This window comes from Saccostrea echinata, unplaced genomic scaffold (assembly GCF_033153115.1).
Source record: "Saccostrea echinata isolate AGI-Se365-2 ecotype Australia unplaced genomic scaffold, CSIRO_AGI_Sech_v1 ptg000054l, whole genome shotgun sequence".
NCBI lineage: Eukaryota > Metazoa > Mollusca > Bivalvia > Ostreida > Ostreidae > Saccostrea > Saccostrea echinata.
Genome location: NW_026889803.1, coordinates 16,880,021 through 16,902,041, shown reverse-complemented (window position 1 = coordinate 16,902,041; position 22,021 = coordinate 16,880,021). Strand labels below are relative to the sequence as shown.

General features: G+C 33.7%; 2 protein-coding genes and 1 non-coding gene across 5 annotated transcripts; 2 read left to right on the top strand and 1 right to left on the bottom strand.

Moving 5' to 3' along the window:
• The first annotated feature begins 4 nt into the window (after positions 1-4).
• On the top strand, positions 5-16,302 carry LOC133172100 (paraplegin-like). 2 transcript variants are annotated; one of them, XM_061306909.1, is made up of 18 exons: positions 5-194; positions 2,611-2,707; positions 3,638-3,799; positions 4,314-4,456; positions 5,231-5,299; positions 5,585-5,712; positions 5,963-6,092; positions 7,288-7,467; positions 7,592-7,736; positions 9,939-10,050; positions 10,874-10,997; positions 12,074-12,236; positions 12,957-13,183; positions 13,604-13,687; positions 15,125-15,197; positions 15,307-15,467; positions 15,697-15,774; positions 16,010-16,302. In XM_061306909.1, exons 1-18 carry the CDS (start codon positions 33-35, stop codon positions 16,157-16,159), a joined length of 2,388 nt encoding a protein of 795 aa, XP_061162893.1. In that variant the 5' UTR covers positions 5-32; the 3' UTR covers positions 16,160-16,302. The 2 variants fall into 2 exon arrangements, with proteins under 2 accessions (XP_061162893.1, XP_061162892.1); XM_061306908.1 differs by having other exon boundaries at positions 5-230.
• A 2,326-nt stretch (positions 16,303-18,628) lies between these two features.
• Trnai-aau (transfer RNA isoleucine (anticodon AAU)) lies at positions 18,629-18,701 on the bottom strand. Its single transcript has one exon. It is a non-coding gene; the product is annotated as a tRNA-Ile (tRNA).
• A 1,244-nt stretch (positions 18,702-19,945) lies between these two features.
• On the top strand, positions 19,946-21,848 carry LOC133205355 (synapse differentiation-inducing gene protein 1-like). 2 transcript variants are annotated; one of them, XM_061341154.1, is made up of 4 exons: positions 19,946-20,042; positions 20,797-20,941; positions 21,226-21,354; positions 21,525-21,848. In XM_061341154.1, the coding sequence occupies exons 1-4, from the start codon at positions 20,011-20,013 to the stop codon at positions 21,675-21,677; spliced, it is 459 nt and encodes a 152-aa protein (XP_061197138.1). In that variant the 5' UTR covers positions 19,946-20,010; the 3' UTR covers positions 21,678-21,848. The 2 variants fall into 2 exon arrangements, with proteins under 2 accessions (XP_061197138.1, XP_061197139.1); XM_061341155.1 differs by having other exon boundaries at positions 19,949-20,042; positions 21,616-21,679.
• The last annotated feature ends 173 nt before the right edge of the window (positions 21,849-22,021 follow it).

Sequence of the window (22,021 nt, the reverse complement as noted above, 5' to 3'; positions counted from 1 at the left end):
AACAACTCCATTTTTCGGGATCGAGATTCAAAATGGGAAAGAAAATCTTCGCAATCGCAGATGCAAAGATGAGAAATCCCATTTTATCATGTTTCAGAAGACACATATACAGAGGAAATCAAAGATTCTTTCAGTCAACATGCTCCAATTCTACTGCACCTTCAGTTGTTTCATTTTCTGGAGTGAAATGCAAAGTAAGGATGATGTTTATATATTTTCGAATTGCCTCTGTAAGTGTTGCATAAGCACGATATGAATCTCTAATTAGAAAAATTTTGTCTTGTGATAGGACCTCATCGCAGTTAGAATTGATGACTTTCACATTTTATTATCTTCTATTTAGATGTATATAACCAATATTTATTTTTATTTAATCTTTCCATCTAGATATTAAATATTTTTAAAACCTTTAAGCCCAATTGGACAATTTTGAAACATTCGTTTATTGGCATAGCATAGGGCAACATAGGGAATTACTTTACTTTACCAGTCCCCAGGAAAATGCGCTAAAATATAGTGTCGCCGTATGCAACTTCAGTACATATGAGATCGCGTGAGCGATCGAAAAAAATTAAAAGTATGAGGTTTTTAGCTTTTTTGACCCCAAAATTGAATTCTACTGTTAAAAGTTCAGTTTACCACTTCGTTTTTAAACGAAGTTTTTAACCTCGTTTTCTGATAAAAGTGATTAATATTGTTTATTCAGTGAAAAGGAGACGAAAAATAATTGTCAACAAAGCGCGTGCGGCGCATGCTTAGTGCCGTTTCTTTCGAACTTAGCCATTTTTTTTTTTTCATGTAAACAAACCAAAGAGATGTCGTTTTAAAAAGCTGAATTAACAGCTGATTAAGATCTTGCAAAAAATACAGATGCAACTGAATTTCTTTATTCATCTAAAAAAAAAAAAACAAGACACTAACCCTAATCCCTTGGATAGTGTGCGAGGACTAACCCAGATCTCCCGGGCGGATGCTAGACTAACCCATGTGCGAGGACTAACCCTAATCTCTCGGATGGATGCGAGACTAACCCAAATCAGTTGAAATCTTGTGTAAGGACTAACCCTAATCTCTCCGGTGGGTGCAAGACTAACCCTAACCAGTCAAAAAATGTGCAAGACTAACCCTTATCAGTTGAGTGACGCAAATCTTACGTCATAGTGCACTGAGCGCGCGGATCTTGCGGATCTGGGGACCGGTAAAGTAAAGTCTACCCCAACATAGCAAACAGAATTAGCATATACATATAGATTTTATTTGTCAGACATATAGACTTCATTCTCAGATATTGCCTTAATATGTTGATGGTGCGACTGTTGGGGCGAGCGCATTGTTCACTTAATTTTAAGATCCGCCTCTTCAAACTGCATGAGAACATTTGGAATGTCTAGACTGTGATGTCACATGACTTCCTTTGTTAGCTGCATTTCCATAAACGAAGTTTGAAAAGTGCAAAATTTTTACAAAAAACGTTTAATCTATTATCTGTATGCAATATCCATTAAATTAAGGTGAGTTTATTTTTTGTGAATTTTTAGTTGTTGTTACCGTGAGAATGAAGTTGGCAGCGAGAACAACAAGCGTTGCATTGTGGGTCCAGAGTTACTTAATAAAAAATTCTTTTGAATGAATGTGCTGTAGTCCAAATTTTCTCTTCACACAGGCATTGTCGTTAGAGCTCGCAGTGACAAGCAGAGCTTCGCGCCACTCCCTGTGCTCACTATAAAAAAAAGGTACCTGGTAATGACATAGTGGGAAATCAGTAACCTACAGTAGTTGGTCCTTTTAAAATAATCCTGCAAAGGCAAATAACTTTGGAAACATGAAATATGGGTATGTGTCTGGTAAATATGAAGTGTAGCATAGCTAAATGGAACAAATCTGCTCTGGCACTTCCTTGATATCATGATACTTAGCTACAAGTTGCTTAGGCTTGTTAATCTGCTATTGTAACATTGCAAAATATGTGAGAAAAATTCTGTCATTAAATGAGTCCTTGGGATGATACAATTTTATTACTATTTTCTTTGTGTGATGGTCAGACAGTTTCAATCACCACTGACCAGATAGCTCAGTAGAGCACCTGTCTAAAGTTCAGGGGACCCATTTTCATATCTTGGTCATTTCATGCTGTGTCATGCCCTGGAGGTTAGCCTGCTAGGTTTGGTGTCTTAGGAGGTGAAGACATTTTAGGATTGAAGAATGTGGTAGCCAATCAGGTTTCATCTCTGTGGACCACATAGCTCAGTAATGGTAGAACACCTGCCTAGAGTTGGGGAGGTGGGGGGGGGGGGGGGGGCTCGGTTCAATCTGTCATATTTTCTCCCTTCCTGTTATTTATATGATTAGGCAAGACACAAAGTAACATATTTATGTCCCTGATTAATCCAGATCCTTTTTATTAGCAATACTGATTTACCTCAAGCTTTGTTTTAAAAGTAATTGTAAACTTAAATAAAAATGTTTCATAATCTGCACCATTATTTTTGGCCCCCACTTTTTTTCTTTCTCCATCTGCATATTTCATTCAGCTTCTCTACCCTCTTCTCTTTTCCTTAAGTGGGGGACACAAATTCTATATTTTCACTAATATTTGTTAATATGTTGCAGAGGTGTGCTGAAAGACAGACATGCCACTCTTGGTCAAAGATAATGACGGCCAGGACATATCTACAAGGGAAAGATTTACATATCATTCAATACAATGGTAATGCATTTAAATAATAATACATCTGTGTTATTGTGTATTAATTAAAACTTTTCATGTATTTATTTGTGCAGTACTGATTTTTAATTTGTAGATTGTTCTGTCTTCTTGAATGAAAATTAACTCACAAAATATATTTAAATTTTGACCAAGGTCTACACTTCTTGTATATGTCATCTTACATGAAATGTACCAGTACTTATGCTTAGAAAAAAAAGAGTGTAAATTTTGAATGCAGAAAATCTACTTTAATTGTAGAAATGAAAGAAAAGATAACCATTAATTCTTTAAACAAGAAACTAATGCAAATGGTAGACAGTCAAGTGTTCAAATTCTATTTTAAAAAGACAATAATTTACCCTTACAAATCAATAAAAACTTTAGTTTCAATAAATTTTTAAAATTAAGCATTGATGTTAAAAAATTCTGGGGAAAGAATTAAACCACCTACCTACTCATTCTTTTTTATCCTGAGTTGGGAGAGGGCAAGCCAACCTTATTTTAAAGATGGTCTAGTGTACATGAAACATATATCCTGATTTATCAGTGTTTAAAGTATGAGAGCAGTAGTTTGAGTAGGTCCCCTATTAGATGTAAATCATATACGGTACCAATTTTGATGCACCAGATGCGTATTTCGACAAATGTCTCTTCAGTGATGCTCGAGCAGAAACATTGGAAATCCAAAATATTAAATAAAAAAAACTTGGAAGAGCTGAAAAAAGGTGCCAAAGACTGGAGCCAAATACGTCGAAGGATCAGATCTATGCATGAGGGAGATAATCCTTAATCCTTAAACAAAATTATGGATGCATTTGTATAGACATTGTCAGTCTGTTAAAGTTAATACAATGTACATGCATTCTAAAGGTTAAGTTTTTATACACATTTCATTGTAAGGTATATGTATATACTTAGTTTTTGTTCCAGCTAAGAGGAACTTTAGTACCACTTGTATAAAGCTGGAAAAAGAAAATGAGAAAAAAGATGAGGAAAAAGATGACAAGAAGTCAGATGAAAGGGATCCCAAAAAAGAGAATCAAGGAAAAGGGGATAAAAATCAAGATGTTTTTGAACTTGGATATTTAGATGGTGAGAAACATAAATTTTCTTATTTGATTCATTGTCTTCAAAAGTAGACCTTGCTGATAATGTGTAGAGTCATATATACATTTCTTCATTGCATTGGGAATAAATGTCTTCATTCTTACATGTATGTTTATATGTACTTTGCATTGTTATATTTTTGACTGTTGGCCAAAGACAGCTTTGCGATTGTAAATATATATTGTTTACCAGTGTGCCTGTTAGCCGTTTGTTTGTCTGTCTGTGTGAATTTTTCAAAATGTTAATCCATTCCTTTGGTTCAATTTCATTAAAACTTGGTAACTTTCAAAAATCATAATCTGTGAAGTTGAAATGAAGCCTTATTATACTGTAAATGACAACAGAAATCCATAGACTTTTGGTAACCACATAAGGGGTTTCATTTCATTCATTTGTTTGCCAAAGAGTGGAGACTCAACATTAACAGATTAAGGCCTATGGGCTTCCTGAGTAAGTTTATTGGAACACCGTGCTTATACAGATTTATCCTTCTTTTTAGGTGCATCAGACTCCTTGCTTGCTTTCCTTATCGTTGGTCTCTGTGCATATTGTCTTTTTGCGGTAGATGACCCCGAGGACCAATTTTCGTACAGTGGTGAAATTCCATGGACAGAATTTCTGGACTTGATGAAACAAGGAAAAGTAATCACTGTTTAAAGTTTTATCATTCTATGTTATGTAAGCTAAAAAGATAAGTTTAAATATTGGGATAAATTTTAATGAACTACAAAATTACCATTATTTTTACTCTTTAAAGAGACCTGCACCTTTTGGATAATTTCCCAAATCAGCGTAAGCTCGTTTTTATCTTTAAAGACACATTTTTTGCATAGGTATGGAATGAACAAAACAGAGGCAATTGCAATTTAAGAGAAAGAAACCTTTTTTTTCAAATTTTTAAAGCCATTAATTTCAAATAAAATTCCACTTGGCATTTTAAATTGGGATCTGGTGATCTAAAATTGGGTGAATATTCAACTATGAGCCCTTCATTAAAAATTGTGAAATTCATTTTCCTTAAGTTCTTGGTTCTTCTTATTTATTCCTAGAAATTCAGTAGTCATAATGTATGAGAAATAATTATAAGCTCTGAGCCTTCAATCACAGCTAAAGTGAGCATAATATAATAATCAATGTCATGTGACAGTCAAGGCCAATGGGAATTTTCCTTAAAATAATCAACATTCACAAGTCTGATTCAGTTTTATTACCGTAGTTACCAATGTTTTTTTTGATAAGCAACATTTAAAGATTTCATTAAATACAATAGCAAATGCAAAACACTTTAGTTTTGCTGAGGATAGGAAATTGATATGGTATGCAGATCATTTTCTCTGAGCTTGTTTATTTTTCATAGAAAATTTTTGTATAGTGGGATATAATATTATTTCTCATGTTAATTTGAATCTTTTTCAGGTTAGAAAAATAGTAAACCTTGAGAGGGCAGTTCGTGTATATTTAAATGAAAGTTATTCTGGAGAACATGTAAGATTTTATTTTAGGAGATTTATTTATTTAATTAGGAAATGTTGTTCGTTTTAATGCTAATTACATGTACCTCCCACTCTTATCAAAGAGACTGTTGATTCAGTTTTAACCTCTGTCTACAAAATTGGAGGGACGTTAGAATTTTACTCATGTATTTTTTCTGTCTTGCTTTTCATCTCTCTGAAAGATATTTCAATAAGTTTTAAAATGATTTCAATAGAATTGTAGGAAGAAGTGTGCCAAGTATGTTGATAATATTGATAAAAAGTTTTCATTTTTTAGATCAATATTCCTAGTGGTTGCTGGGCAAAATTACATACAGATATGCCGTTCTCTAGTTTTGCGTCTTATGTCAGAAATTTAGAAAAACAAAACAAGACTCCAAATCGAGTCATCCTCAATGAAGGCATGTAAGTAATAATAAGACATTTCTGTTTGAGGGTTTACAAACACTATTTCAAGTCCCCATATTTACACATAGATGGAATCTAATTATGAAGATTGTGTAACCAACGAAAATCTGCTACTTGAATTAAAAGTCTTTAAATTTCTTAAAATATTAAAGATTATTTTGTACTTTATCGTAAAATTTCATTATTTTTATGTCTGCATTGATTTATGTATATGTATGTTGAAAGTGGCCCTGAATTTTGTTTTCAGAAAAACTACTTCAGTGCTGTTCTTGGTATTTTTGGTGGCATACAGTGCTGTGATTATAAGGAGAATGACAATTTTATCACAGATGCAAAAAAATATGAGACAGCACATTAAACCAAATGCAAAACCAACAGTAAGTGAACGGCTTTAAATGTAAATGGTGTGTTTCACTTTCCTTACTAAAAATACTTCAATACATACCTGTATATTTAAACAAAACAGAAATATTTGTATCTGAAAATACATGAATAGAGACATAGCATCTGTTATTTTTAGCTCACCTCAATGAAGTTGGGGGAGCTTATGTAATACTCTTGGCTTCGGTGTTGGCGTTGACGTCAGTGTTGGCGTTGGTTTCGGTGTCTCAGGTTAATGTTTTTGGAGCAGATTTTTTTTCAAGTACTTCTATGCCCTATATCAATCAGGGGTGCAAGGAGGATGCCTCTAGTGGTATTCATTGTACCAGTCAAGGTTTCAGATGCTGCAATTTCAGCTAAAGAATGACCAGGTTAATGTTTTTGGAGCAGGTTAGAGTTTTTGGAGCAGGTTAAAGTTTTTGGAGCAGATCTCGTTTCCAAGTAACTATAAGTCCTATGTTGACCAAACTTGCATGGATGATACATCTAAGGATGTACACTACTGAACTTGCTTCGGATGCTGGATCTGACCTATATTTTCCGGATGAGTGACCAGGTGAAAGTTTTTGGAGCAGATCTGATTTCCGAGTAACTATAAGCCCTATATGGACCAAACTCGCATGGATGATACATCTAAGAATGCACACTACTAGACTTGCTTCAGATGCTGGATCTGACCTACATTTTCTGGATGACTGTCGAGGTGAAAGTTTTTGGAGCAGATCTCATTTCTGAGTAACTATAAGCTCTATATTGACCAAACTTGCATGGATAATACATGTACATCTAAGGAGATGCACAGTACTGAACTTGCTTCGGATGCTTGATTTGACCTACATTTTCTGGATGAGTGACCAGGTTAAAGTTTTTGGAGCAGGTCCATTGCCAAGAAACTATAAGGCCTATCTGAACCAAACTTACATGGATGATGCATCAAGGGACGAACACTTTCAAACTTGCTTCGGATGCTTGATTTGACCTACATTTTCTGGATGAGTGACTAGTTTAAGTTTTTAGATTAGTCCATTCCCAAGTAACTGCAAGCTCTATCAGACCAAAATTGCATAAATGTTCCATCTAGAGATGCACACTACTAGATTATTAGTTTAGTGTGGGACTTTGCCATACTTAAAGACAACATTCATTGAGGTGAGTTCTGTAATCTCTGATAACCTATGTTTATTATTTCAGGTAAATGCTGAACAGAAAATGGACAACAATAATTTTCTAAATTTCATGATGGTTGAAGAGGAGAATGTCCCTGTAGATGACAAGCCAAAGTTCAAATTCAAGGACATTGCGGGCATGAAAGAAGCTAAAATAGAAGTGATGGAGTTTGTTGATTACCTGAAGAATCCCCTAAGATACCAGGTATAATATTTTCCCTGTATTTGTACCAGTCATACATTTCTTAATTTTTTTAACCATGAATCACAGATAGATAAGACTGGTGCAATATGATTATAAGTTAAGTTAAAGTCATATTATATTGCAGAGATTGGGTGCTAAAATTCCACATGGAGCATTATTACTAGGTCCTCCAGGATGTGGGAAAACACTTTTGGCTAAAGCTGTAGCAGCTGAAGCTGATGTACCATTCTTCTCAAAAGCTGGGTCAGAGTTTGTGGAAATCTACGGAGGTGGGTTTTCCTACTGGGAATAATTTCCAATGATAAGTGCTCAGTTTTGATAAGTTGATGTAATATGTTTTTCCAGTAAAACATGTATGTATTTCTTGGTGGACTTGAGGATATACATACTTGAAGTAGGTTTGATTTCAAAGCATACAGTTTTTGAAACTTTATGGATGTAAAATATGGTATAAAAATGTGGCATCAAATGAAGAAACATTCATAACAAAAGATGTTTGATTTGACACTTTTTGAATTTTGAACATATTAACGTATTTTGGACAATTTAACATTTGTTTAAAGCCAAATTATATGTAAATTATCCCAATCTAGTCTTAGTTTGTATTGTTTATTTTTCTTTGAATTCTTAATTGTCTTACAGAACTGTGCATTAATATTTTAAAGTGCATGTAATTGTATTACACACAACATTTATTAAAATGCTAACATAATATGTTTTTACATGTATGTCTCACAAAGTGTCTCACAAATATATGGACCGCTCTCTGGGAAAAAGGGTCTTAATGACAAAATTTTCGAAATTGACTTTTTCAAATATTTCAAATCTACAACAAATTTAGGACACACAGTCAAAATTTGAGCATTTGATTTGCTACAGTTTTAAAGCTATGCGTATTTTATCACGTAATGAAAAGATAACGTCATTGACGTTATTCAAGAACGTCATCTTTGTTTAAAAAAATGATGTCTTAAAAACACAGACTTTCAATAACGTTATCTTTATAAAAAAATGACGTCTAAGAAACAGAGACTAAGATTAATTTGATGATAAAATAGAATAACTTAATTTTTTCCTTACATTTTGAATAAAAATATCAGTAAGCACATTTATTAAATTATAAAGTGTGTGTGTTGCACAGCGAATGACATTATGTTCATGTATATCAAATTAATTTCATAAAGGTAGATTACAAATCTTTTTTTCCATAAAATAACTATGATTACAAAAAAATAGGGAACTAAATACAAAACAAAGCTAAGTATCATTACATGTACGTTATTCAAGCGGTTAACAGACCCGATGGGAAAATGCATGCGAGCGTCAGCGATAAAATATCTGGTCTATTCTGGTTACAATTTCTCGTCTTTTAAAATGCTGATCTTCACTTTTGCTATGAATGACATTTATTCTTCTACGGACATAATACCAGGCTCTGTACTTTGAAATCAGTGGTAATTTTGTATTTCCCGTAGAGGCTTAGAAAAATCTTCTTTTCCAGCAACTGTCATGCAGGATACTCAGGAGCTGAGATTGCGACTGAAAACTGGTCCACAATTGTTTCAGGCTAATTAATGAATTAGTCTCTTCAGTTTTTTGATTAAAACAAATCCACCAACAATGCTGCAAAATGTATGACACTGAACTTGCATCATATACCGATTTGTCCTGCTGTCCCGTCAAAATTTGCCACATAAAATACATTTATTTCAATAATGATTTTTTTTTTGGCCGTTGCATTTATCAGTATGAATTGTACATGTAAGTTCTATATTCAGAAAACGACTAGTTCAAATAATGGAATCTGGCCCATGAGTATTTGTACCTTCACACACTATAGTTTCATGTTAAGAAATTAAAAAAAAAGGATATCGTCTATTTGGAAACCAAAGATCTGGATTTTGCAGAGTCTCGATTATAGAGAGGCCCCATTTGGAGAGCATAGCGAGAAGCGGAAAATCAGTTCTTGTGATGTCACTGTAGAATACTACATGGTGTTCGAGAGAAGTTTTGAGCGTTGAAACTGCCAAGCCTCTGTAAATAAACCAGAACTCTATTTAAATGATGTTTGCCGAGTTAATAATTAATGAACTAACACGCAAAAACTGATCTTTTTATGTATCAGTTGAAAACGATGTATTTAAAAACAGCTTATAGAAACAAAAAAGTTACATTATTGGTAACATATAGTGCATATTAGAATATAAAAAAATAGGGAAAAGGTGACTCGAACTCAGATTTAAAAAGAAAAAAAAAAACTGGAAAAGGGGGGTGTCCATACCCCAAGTGCCTATGGTCATTAAGCCCGGTTTTGTCAGAGAGCGGTCCATATTTCATGATGAGAAAATGAATTAACAGCTCAGTGATTTTTTTCTCACCCTATTAATAAGCAATATGTAGGATGTGAAAAAACTAATAATAAATGAAATATTGAAGGTTTAAGTGTAAGACTAATGCTATTTTTTTTCCAGGTCAAGGAGCTTCAAGAGTAAGAGAGCTTTTCAAAATGGCCCGAGCCAAGGCCCCCTGTATCATCTTTATAGACGAATTGGATGCGGTTGGAAGAAGCCGCAGTGGCATGGGGTTGGTAACATGATGAAAGAATTTTGTTCATAATTTTTGTTGATAATACCAGTTAGCTGCTGGTCTGTAGGTCACTGGTCTGAAGAAATTTGGATGGACAACCAGATACTCTCTGGTCACGAATCCCAATATTTTCTAGATCACTGAGCAGACCTGAAGCTAAATCCTGTACATCACTAATTTTTTGCGACACCTTATTTTCGCGAGATACTTATTTACTGTTATAAGCAAGACAAAATTTTCATGAATTGTGGTTATTGCTCTATATAATCTTTTCGAAATTTTAATATAAGCAAGAATGAAATTTTCGTGAGCACACTGTCTCATGTAATTACACGAAAATAAAGTTCTTGCAAATGAAAAGTGATTTACAGCACCATTTGATAGAAGGACAAACTACTGAAGCTGAAAGTGCTAAGGCTGGATGTTGTAATGGGAAGGGAAACTGTTTGTCTTTATCCTAGATATTCAAGGATTAGCAAAAATATATACATGTATGTTAAAATTACATTAACTACTGTATACAAAATTATTTTCACCCTATAACACTAATGAATTTGCCGTGTTTTGCCCAGACACCATGGTGTTTTAAGAAAGATAATTCTGTGTCTGTTGAATTTGCCCACTGATGATGAGGGTGAAAATAAAATGTGAGCGAAAATTTTCCAAGTATTACAGTATTCATGTGTCAGTGATTTCTATATCTCAATGAATGAATAGTGATTTTGCCATGAGTTTGTATTCACTGAATGATATAAGAGGATAAAATGTAGTAGCGTAATGTAAAGCAGTTTTTCTAAATGATTTTGATTTTAATTTCTAGAGCAATCAGCAACACAGAAGAAGAACAGACTCTAAATCAGCTCCTGGTGGAGATGGACGGAATCAACACTACTGAGGGGGTCATCATGTTAGGGGCCACCAACAGGGTAGACATACTGGACAAGGTAGTGTATTAACTGAGGGGGTTATCATGTTAGGGGCCATCAACAGGGTAGACATACTGGACAAGGTACAGTGTATTAACTGAGGGGGTCATCATGTTAGGGGCCACCAATAGGGTAGACATTCTGGACAAGATACAGTGTATTAACTGAGGGGGTCATCATGTTAGGGGCCACTAACAGGGTAGACATTCTGGACAAGGTACAGTGTATTAACTGAGGGGGTTATCATGTTAGGGGCCACCAACAGGGTAGACATACTGGACAAGGTACAGTGTATTAACTGATGGGGTCTTCATGTTAGGGGCCACCAACAGGGTAGACATACTGGACAAGGTACAGTGTATTAACTGAGGGGGTCATCATGTTAGGGGCCACCAACAGGGTAGACATACTGGACAAGGTACAGTGTATTAACTGAGGGGGTCATCATGTTAGGGGCTTCCAACAGGGTAGACATACTGGACAAGGTACAGTGTATTAACTGAGGGGGTCATCATGTTAGGGGCCATCAACAGGGTAGACATACTGGACAAGGTACAGTGTATTAACTGAGGGGGTAATCATGTTAGGGGACATCAACAGGGTAGACATACTGGACAAGATACAGTGTATTAACTGAGGGGGTCTTCATGTTAGGGGCCACCAACAGGGTAGACATTCTGGACAAGGTACAATCTACAATGTGTATGTGATTTTTTAAAACTTCAATTAAGCTGAAACTGTTACCTCTGACAGCAGATTTGAATTAGTGGAACCATCAAGTGACACAAGTACCATGTATCTCTCTAAAATGCATGTGTAAAAAAGTTATTTCACTGTAAGTGAACTTTGGGTTGTTCACAATTTGTGATTTTCATAATAGTTGAAATTGAGTTGCAAGATACAGATTTCATATCACTTCTTTTAAATATTGTTTTACTTTATAATTTAAAACTATAAGAGAAAAAAATTTCTTCTTTGTAAGCATGAATTCATTACAAGCATGTTTGTGTAACCATGTTTTACTGTATTAAAAAATTATGTAAATTGTACGATGATATCTAAATAATGAATGCATTTTATACTGTTCCCTTTAGGCCCTGCTCCGTCCAGGAAGATTTGATAGACACATCCTTATAGATCTTCCTACAGCACAAGAAAGAGTGGAACTTTTTGAGATGTATTTGGCAAAGATTAAGACAGATTTTTCGATTTCGGAATATGCACCACGACTGGCCCAGCTTACACCTGGAATGTCAGGTAGATAAAGCCTGTATTTTCACTTTATCCTTTATTTATTGGCAAGATTATTTTACAGAATTTATGTTGTATTTACAATGAAAAGGTATTTACACTTCAGTAACCTTGATCTTGTCCAGGTCATGTAGGCCCACCATTAGAGATCATAAACTTTGTGTCAAGTATGGCCTTCGTCAATTTCTACATTACAAAGGCTCAGATAAGAGTGTAAACTTTTGATTACTGTGACCTTGTTTAATTGACCTAGTTTCAGGTTCATGATGTACCCCTCAGGTCATAGTTATTATTTGAACTAAATATGACCTTGAGCAATATTGGTAATAACAAATTGTGGCTTGAACACATATTTTATCATAAAAATTGCCTTGCATTTACATGGAGAGGCTATAGTCTTGCTTTCATGGAGGGAGTTTTACTTTGTACTTTTGATGGTTTATGAAAACTGCCTTTCTGGCATTGACATTAATTTGGTCCATGCTTAACCTGAATATTTACATCAACTAAGCAGCAATAAAACTTTTATTGCTTAAAGTATAAGAATACAGGAGAATAAACGTTCATGTATGACAAGTATTTCAGGAGTACATTCTTTTTCTAAGGTACATGTACGTGTGTATGTACCGGTATTGATTAAATAATACATGTAAATTTGACAACCAACCAAAGTGATAAAACAACAAAAGACATAGGTATATAAAATACTTTTATCAAATATCACAGGTGCTGACATTGCCAATGTATGTAACGAAGCAGCCATTTATGCTGGTACCAATAATGAGAATACTGTGTCCAGGAAAGACATGGATTATGCTCTACAGAAGATCATAGGAGGAACAGAAAAACGATCGTATGTTAGGGATGCCCACGAAAAGAAAATAAATGCTTACTACGAGGCAGGAAGAGCTGTTGTGTCATGGATGACAAAGACTTCTGATGCTATACTTAAGGTTTGATGTTGGTAGTGTAGATTGGTGTACTTCTGTGTCCATGCATTTTTAAAGATATTCAAAAAACAAACTTTATTTTACATGTGGAGACTATCATTTGTTATATTTTACTGTAAATATTAGCTTTATTATTTTCATTTCTGAACTGCTGACAATGCACAGTTAGGTTTCGGCTATAATCTGCCTTTCATATTTAAAGCGGCCCCAAAACCCCCCTACCTCAGACACCCCTAGCTATGCACCAAGATGTATTCATCATTTTATTTTTTTATACTTATTTTTTTTTTAACTTATTTAGCCTGGAACTAAGGACGATGTAAACTGAGTATTCCTGCTGATTATAGTTATGACTGCTTTCTTAAAATAATTGTGGACATGTTTGTGAGACAGAAAATAAAAATGTTGTATGGATGTTTTCAGATTTCAATAGTACCCAGAAGTAAGTACAGATTAGGACATTATCAGTATTATAAGCCAGAGAGAGACCTTCAAACTAACGTGGAGGTAAGACATTGCTTTTAGGTCATATGTAATGTACATTACAAAGTTCCTTACCAATTGATAATTTTTCAAAATATTCTTAATTTTGAAATCAAAAAAAAAAAAAAAAAAAAAATCACTTGTCCTTGGACAAAAAAATCAGCATCCTTTACCAGGCATTTTAAATAAATATATAAGAGAATGAAAACCCTTGCATTATTCAAAGAAAATATGCAAAAATTATTAAACATATATCTTTGGCTGGTATTTCCTCAAAATTTGTTCTGGAAGAGGTGTACAGCATCAATTTGCACATAAGTCTTTCAGTTATTGGAACTCTTCATTTATACAGAGAATAAGAAAATAAAGTTCAAAACTACATTTAGTATGTCCTTAATCATCTTCGCAAGCTAAGAGTTTCTGATAGGCTACTCTCCTCATACTCTTATCATGAGGTATCAGAAACCCTTGGCTAGTGAAGATGGTCTTTAATTAACTTAAATAATACCAAATGATATCTTAATATGTGAAAAATGGCGTGAGCTCTTCTGATTTAGTTGAATTTTGACTAATGATGTATACATATGGTCTTGTCAGGGAGATAATTGTCAAAAATTTTTTAGTTCCTCTTGTAGATCCTACAGTTAGCTTTTCCGATTACAGTAACGTTAATTCTGTGCATGTAAGTCTTATTTGGCATAAACTTGTCATTTTCCTCTCTAGAACAGCTGTGTGCCAAGTTACCAGTCTTTGCTTTAATGTACATTTACATGTATAAGGACTGTTGTTGATGTATTTGAGATTGATATATTTTGGGATGATATGATATCAGTATAGTATTTGAGAACAGTTATATTAGCAATATTTCTATTTTAACTAAAACTGGAGGTAATCTTCTGCATGATAAAAAAGAAATAAGATCATATTTGCAGGAGGACTCTCATGATTGTTGGAGATATTGAAATCTAACTAGTCTGGTTTTGATTTCATTGTTTCAATCTCTTTCTAGCTTTTTGAGATGTGTGTACTTAAGTAAAATGCTTTTTTTGGTTGTTAGTACAGAATTAATGTTGCAGCTGTTGCAGAAAAAACACATAATGTATGCAATTTTTTTCTGCAATAGCTGCAACGTTAATTCCCGTACTGATAAACAAAAAAAGACAGTTTATGTTTATATCTGTACAAATAATCATTTAAAGTAGATGAAATATTGTATTATTAATATGTATGTCATTGTATGCTTCATTGATGAAACAGCCACTGCTCAAGAAATCTGTAGAGTTGATATGCTTAGCGGTGTTTACTGGCTGATAAATGGCAATGGTTTTCTTAAGAAATAAAGGAGATAATATTCAGTGGATGTACATGTAAATATATTTAGCTGGCAGCATTAGTCTGGTTATGCCTCAGTTTATTTTATTTCATTAATACCATTATACATCTGTTTCAATCTTTCTTTAGCTGTTTGAGAAGATGTGTGTACATTTAGCTGGCAGCACAGCAGAGGCACTGATCTTCAATCACCACTCATCAGGTACGATACTTCAATATTTAAAACTAACAAAATTAAGTATAAACGAGACTAATTTTTCTTATTGTAGTAGATTTGACAGTGTACATTCACATGCACACTTTTGTTTCAGCTGCAGAAAAAGACCTGGACATTGTCAAAAAGCTGGCCTACTTACAAGTCCGAGAGTTTGGGATGAATGACAGTGTGGGCCAGATCTCATTCCATTTTGAAGAGGGTGATGAAACAATGCCCAAACCTTACAGTCAGTATATGGAGAACTTAATTGACAGGGTGAGGAAATACTGGAAATTTTACATTTACAATTTATTCATGTTTTACAGAGTTCAAAGTCAAAAGGTAAACATTATTGACATATAAAGCATACTGAGGGGCCCTGTATGACTTGGTCAGTTATCATACTGACTTTGATATAACAATTTTATTTCATATCCTCATGTCCACAGTTAACACAACTAACTTTGTTTCATCAGCTCAGAATATTTTGTTTTATTATTAACAGGAAGTAAGAGCATTGGTATCAAAAGCTAGTTTACAGTCAAAGAAAATCTTGGAAGAAAATATGGATAAAGTACACAAGGTAAAATTAGTTAAATTAATGAATGTACAGTGAAGACAATGTTCTGATTAGTGCTCACAGGGATCTCTCTCTCTCTCTCTCTCTATATATATATAGTTAAGTTTTGGTGATATCATGATTTACTGCCCAGAAAACAATGACAAATTTGCTGCAATATGAATCAATTAAGTACACACATTGTAAGTGAGGAAAGTAGTCCACTTTGGATTATTCAGAAAACAAATTCTGTTTGCAGGTTGCTAAAGAACTTATGGAAAGGGAGACTTTGTCATATGAAGATATTGAGAAGCTCATTGGTCCACCACCCCATGGAAACAAAATGCCAGAGGAATATATGAATTTAAATGTGCCATCGAGTGAAACACCTACCCCTCAAACCATATAAATTTTGACTTATTATCTATTGAATCTTCAATTGTCTTTCATGTGCGAGTGAGGGTGTGAACAAGAGAGCTTTGTAGGTTATTTATATCTGTTTTTAATGTTACAAGTCTGAACTGAAAAATAAAAGTTAAAAAAAATGTAAAAGTATTAGTGTTATAGGATATAGATAAGAATACTTACAATGGAGCTATTCATTTAATACACAATACATTCAACTTTAATCTCAATTAAAAACACATGACAATATATAAATAGTATAGGATATGTGCTTTTTCTCCCAGTTTGGCAATATGAAGAAACTGTGACCCTGTTGATAGAAGTTATGGCAAATTTGTAAGTAAAAAATTGGAAAGGAATTTATCTTATAAATTCATTTTCAAGATTTTATGGCATGTTACTGCATGTGGTTTTTGGCTAATTATCTTTTTATTTCCGGAAACTAATCAATTGTATGAATATAGGAAACTATGGAGTAACAAAAAGAATGGACTTCATTCTTCAGGAAATGATCGAAAGATGTTCTTAATTATACCCAGGCCTCTTCCTGTCTGGATATAAGTAAACAAAAAGCGCTTTTTGTCAATGGTGATTATGGCGGTTGTTTTAATTTTTGGAAGTTAAATAGAATCCCAGGAAACAGCCGATTGAATGAAAAGTTGTCACAAATAGTGAAAATTGTAACATATTTTAAGGGAAAAATAATATTCTATATGCTGTCTACTTTCGCTAGTACTTGTATATTGTTGTAGGTTTATTGTATACTTTACTAGCGTATTGAGCTATCTGGAGTTTGGGGACAAATCGCAAAGAAAGTATAGCTGTATACAATATTTAGCTGAATTTACTGCATTTTTAAAAACATTGTGGCAACCTAATCGGAAACTGGAAATATGTATTGTCAAGGATATTTTAAATTTAACTGAGTGACAAATGAAAAAAAAAAAATAAATAAAACACCATATGGATAACCGTCGTATGGCAATTGTAAACTTTCAAATTTATGGAATTGGATAGAGAATAATGGACGGGAATTTTTCCAAACAACAGAAACTGAGAACTGAGTGTCGTAACACGAAAATAAAACCTATATTTTGTATGTGATAGTCAGAATGTTTGTTTGTGTGCGGTAGGGGCGATGGGGTGACAGTCTTATAGGACTGCTTTCCTCAGATAAGCTGCCGTACTCTTCCTATCCACTTGGATTCATGTTTCCTGTCTAAGTCCACAGTCTTTCTTAGCAATAGGTTACACTGCTGTATAAATTAATGATGAAACTGAAAAGGGGGGGGGGGCGGATCCGTATATGAAACACTTTTGAAAGAAGAGAGAATATTTCCAATCATTAAAAAAGTCCCTCAACACCTTTGATGAATATGACTTTTTTCGGTCTGTCCGTTTTATAATGACCATCCGCCAACATAAAAATCCGTCCAAATTGAATTATAGGTGTGTTCGACATGGAGATAAAGTAAAAATCAAGTCAGCCTTTAAAATTAAAGCTATATATGGCGTATCTGAGCTAAAAAATAAAAATTAGAGATTGAGTGTAGATGAACATTTTGTTATTTGCGTTCAGATTGAATTTTCACCGATTTTGAACTTGAATAACCCCACATTTCTATTGTTAAATTGACTTTAAACTGTGTCTGCTATTTAAATGTGGAGTCGGTAAATAAATCGGTTATTGTTTTAAATTTCTAATATCTATGAAATGCGATTGATCTAAATTGTGTAATTTACAGGAAAGTCCTATCTTTATACAAAGTAATAAAACAAATAGAAAGATCTTTTTAATTTTAGTTAGTCTGAACTTATAAAAAAAAAAAATACGCCATATATGACTTTAAATGAGTTTAGGTCAATTTTAGGTAAAATATAAAACATGCAATGAAGAAATTATGTCTGTATTCATCAACCATGTTTCCTTTTACGACAGGTCTTCATCCTGACAACATTTACATGTATTACAAAAATCAGGCGACGTTATTCATATAAACAGGTACAATGCAATATAGAGTGGAGAACTCTGAACTATTTGAATTATTCAAGTGTGGGTGTGTTCAGAGATATATATTAAATAATACAGTTTTAATTATAATAAGCTAGATTTTAACATAAATCCCCATCTCCTTGAACTTGTTTCTTCTTAAATAATCACAAATAAATAAATTTAAAAAAATAAATAAATAGAACAATTAAAAAGGAGGGTGAAAAAATTATGAAATGTAAAAAAAAAAAATTTAGATATAACGTTGCTTTATAATTTTCGATTTAGATTCTAAATCATTGGTTTGTGTTCAAAACATTCATCGTTTACAAATGTACTTATTAAATAAGAACCTAGCTGTTACAGAAAGAATAAAAAATTGTTTGTTTTTTTTTTTAATTGTGGTAGTCATGCAGATGGAAATTATTATACATAATGAAATGAATCCGTAGTAGGAAAGGAGAAATGCATGAAGAAAACATATGGCTGGACCGGGAATCGAACCCGGGACCCCTGCATTATTAGTCAGGTGCTCTAACCACTGAGCTATCCAGGTTATATCCACGGTCCGTAAATCCCAAACTTCTACAGAATCTAACAACTTTTTAAAATTCTGATCTTTTAAATCAGTATTTGAGTGAGACTGCATCCCGTATTATTCATAGTCTGTTCCTCCTATTATGCATGGTCAAAGACTGACTTCTTTACAATTCTTCTGGAATAATATAGAATTAGATAACTCTCTATTGAACAATTCAATTACCTGATAAACTTAGACGCAGCCCGGGCAAGAAATTTCATATTAATTATCAGATTTATCTAATTAATATTTTGTTACACATCATCTCACTTTATACCTCAGCATGTGCTCTTCATCAACATTTGCCCCCTCCCTTTTCAATGCGCTTTTTTTCTTTTTATATCTGTTGTTTCTTTGCAATCTTTCAGAATTTGCCTTTAGGGCTTATATCGTGTTATAATGATATAATGAGTAATACTTCTGTGTATGATCAATACTTTTACTTCCTTTTTTCTTTCATCGTCTTTTTTTTTTAAGTCTGCTTAATAGATTATATATATAATACCCATCATTGTTCTATATATACATATAGTACACTAGTCTTGTAACCTTGACTCTCTTGAAGCGGACTTGTATTATAGACAATGTCTGATGTCCAGTCAATTTATGTCTTTACCATAATAAAATATTCATTAAATTAATAATATAGGATAACAATAATTCGTCTCTCTCTCTCTCTCTCAATTTTAAGTCGGGAACGAAATCCTTCTATTATATAACCATTCTGCAACGAAATATTGTATATTGAATGAAGTTGATGACGGTCATGTGAGAACACAGCCAATGTTACATTTTGTAATTATGTCTGTATTTTAAACAGTTTAAAGGAATTCTTATTGCCACTAAAGGTCAGAATGTAGCCCTTTCTACTTTAAAGAACTTATTTTACTGAATTAACAACATTCCTTATAGCCTACTTTTGGTTTAATCAGCTGAGAATGGTTTGAATATGAATTTGAGATACGTATAAATTCATAATGCTCTATGTAGCTTTGAAGAACAGACAGAAATTTCAGACAGACAGATATATGTTGATTATTATGTCTATAAATATATCTAATTAGCAAGACCAAATTCAACTGCCGCTTACTTAGTAACTGTCACTCAGAAGGAATAATGAGGTCTAAATATATTGCTGACCTTGGGCTCAATCATTCAATGTAGAAAGTCTCGTGACGGTTGTGTTCATGTCTGTGACGAAAAACAGTGCATACAGATGATACACAACGACCCTTATTATTAAATGTTCAGGAAATGATAAACAATTGTTAAGTTCGAGGATAAAATGTTTACACCTAAGAGATACACTTATGCGATGTAAGTATGAAAAAATTACATTTTTGCACTGAATTTTTAAGAATAACCTAAACCTGGTTCAAGAGAATATGGGATTGTTATTTAAACGGTAAATGTGTTTTGGAAGAGTAACAAATATATACCTTATTTTCTTTACAATACAAAGAAAAAAAATGTACAAATTATTAATTCAAATAGATCGACTCATGACTGTAATAAGATACAACAGATCACATATTTTTCCGAAAGAGGCCAGGATTCATTTATTGTATTTATTAATTGTACCCTCTATATATATATGCCGAATAAACATGACAGATGGCATGAGAGCTGAGAGAGAGAGATAGGGGATAGTTTGAAAAATATTCCTATGGTCAAAATCCTATTTTTTCCGGGAGAAAATTAAATATATGTAAATAAGAATGGGTACATTCTCGTAAGGGCAACGGGTACAATTAATCTTCCATGTGAGCCTAGAGGAGTTAGCGTTTCAAGGGAGTGTGTGTGTTTGTGTGGGGTGGGGGGGGGGGGGGGGGGCTAGAGTCTGATTTGTTAATTCACTAATACTAAAATACGTAGAGTCTTGCCCTAGTTCCCTTCCTGACTTCAAAGTGCTGTTATTCCCCTTTGACTAATACCAGGACACATGTATATATATTTATTAATAATATGCATTTACCATAAAATTTTGATCGACTTCGCTGCAGTGAAAGCTGGTATTTTTGGAGAGGAGTTTCCGTTGATATGTATGTTATATTGTAATGCTTTATTTCAGGCCATGGTGGAATTTAGGAGGAAAAATTGACAGTGGTTTTGTGTATGCGATGGCCAAAAAAACTGAATCACGCGAACCTGTGTTACTGGATGCCGCCGAGGCTTCAGATGACGAGACCAAACCTATATATTCTGATTCTTACCGGGTATGTACATGTAGATATCATTATTTATATATCGTTTTTTTTTAAGCCGGGAAAGGAGAGTAAAGAGTTGAAATTTAGATAATGGTTAAAAGGTATATATGCTACTTAACGTATAAAAAATGCACTGATAGATAAAATGCTTTTATGGAGAGATTACCTATTTTCACGTCTATTTTTGGGGGTTGGGTGTGGGTGTGTGGGGGAAGGGGGTTAAAATAAAAGGAAGGAAGGGAAGGAGCGGGTGGTCCGTCATTTATGTTTTAACATGCTTTTTATATCATCAGGGTCTCTCCTATGCCCCGAATGTTGCTTATATAAGGAAACCGCCAAAGGATTTCCGAGCAGGAGTTCTACTTAGTGCCATTTTCTGTTTTTTACCACTGGGTTTATTTGCGTTATATTACTCATGTAAGGTAAGCATAAACCTTTTTGCTATAACTTAGAACTTTCATATGTTCACAGGAAAGAGCTTAAAATATGTTTCAAAAGACAATCTAGATGGGAAAAAAATATATGCTAGCTTATTGTCTGTTCAAATTATTTTTTAATATAAATAATAAAATATAGTAAATGATCTTTTCAGGTTAATAAATTGTACCAGGTAGGCGATCTATCGGGTTCCAAAAAGGCCTCGGAGAAGACACGTTTTCTAATAAATTTAACCTTACTACTAGGCTCTTTGCTATGGTTTGGTGGAATAGTGGGCGTGATTTTATTTGCCAACAGATTTCACTGATAAATTTTTTTTTACCTTCTCTAGTAAAATATTTTTCACAATTTGCATGAAAACATCAGTCCTCAGAATGTCTTTGGTAGCTAGCATAAATCTCAGATCATATTAGTTACTGTTTGGTTTTTTTAATAACAATATTTATGAATTTATCCCAAGATATATTTCATGCGCGGATCTGGGGGGGGGGGGGTCAGGGGGTCCAGACCCCCCTGGAATTTGCAGTTATTAAAAATATATACTGAAACAAACATAAAATGACTTTGGAACCCCCCCCCCCCCCTGAAAAGGTGGATCCCACCATCACTACCACGAAATAAGTGTTTTTTCACGTTGGGGAAATGCATTTC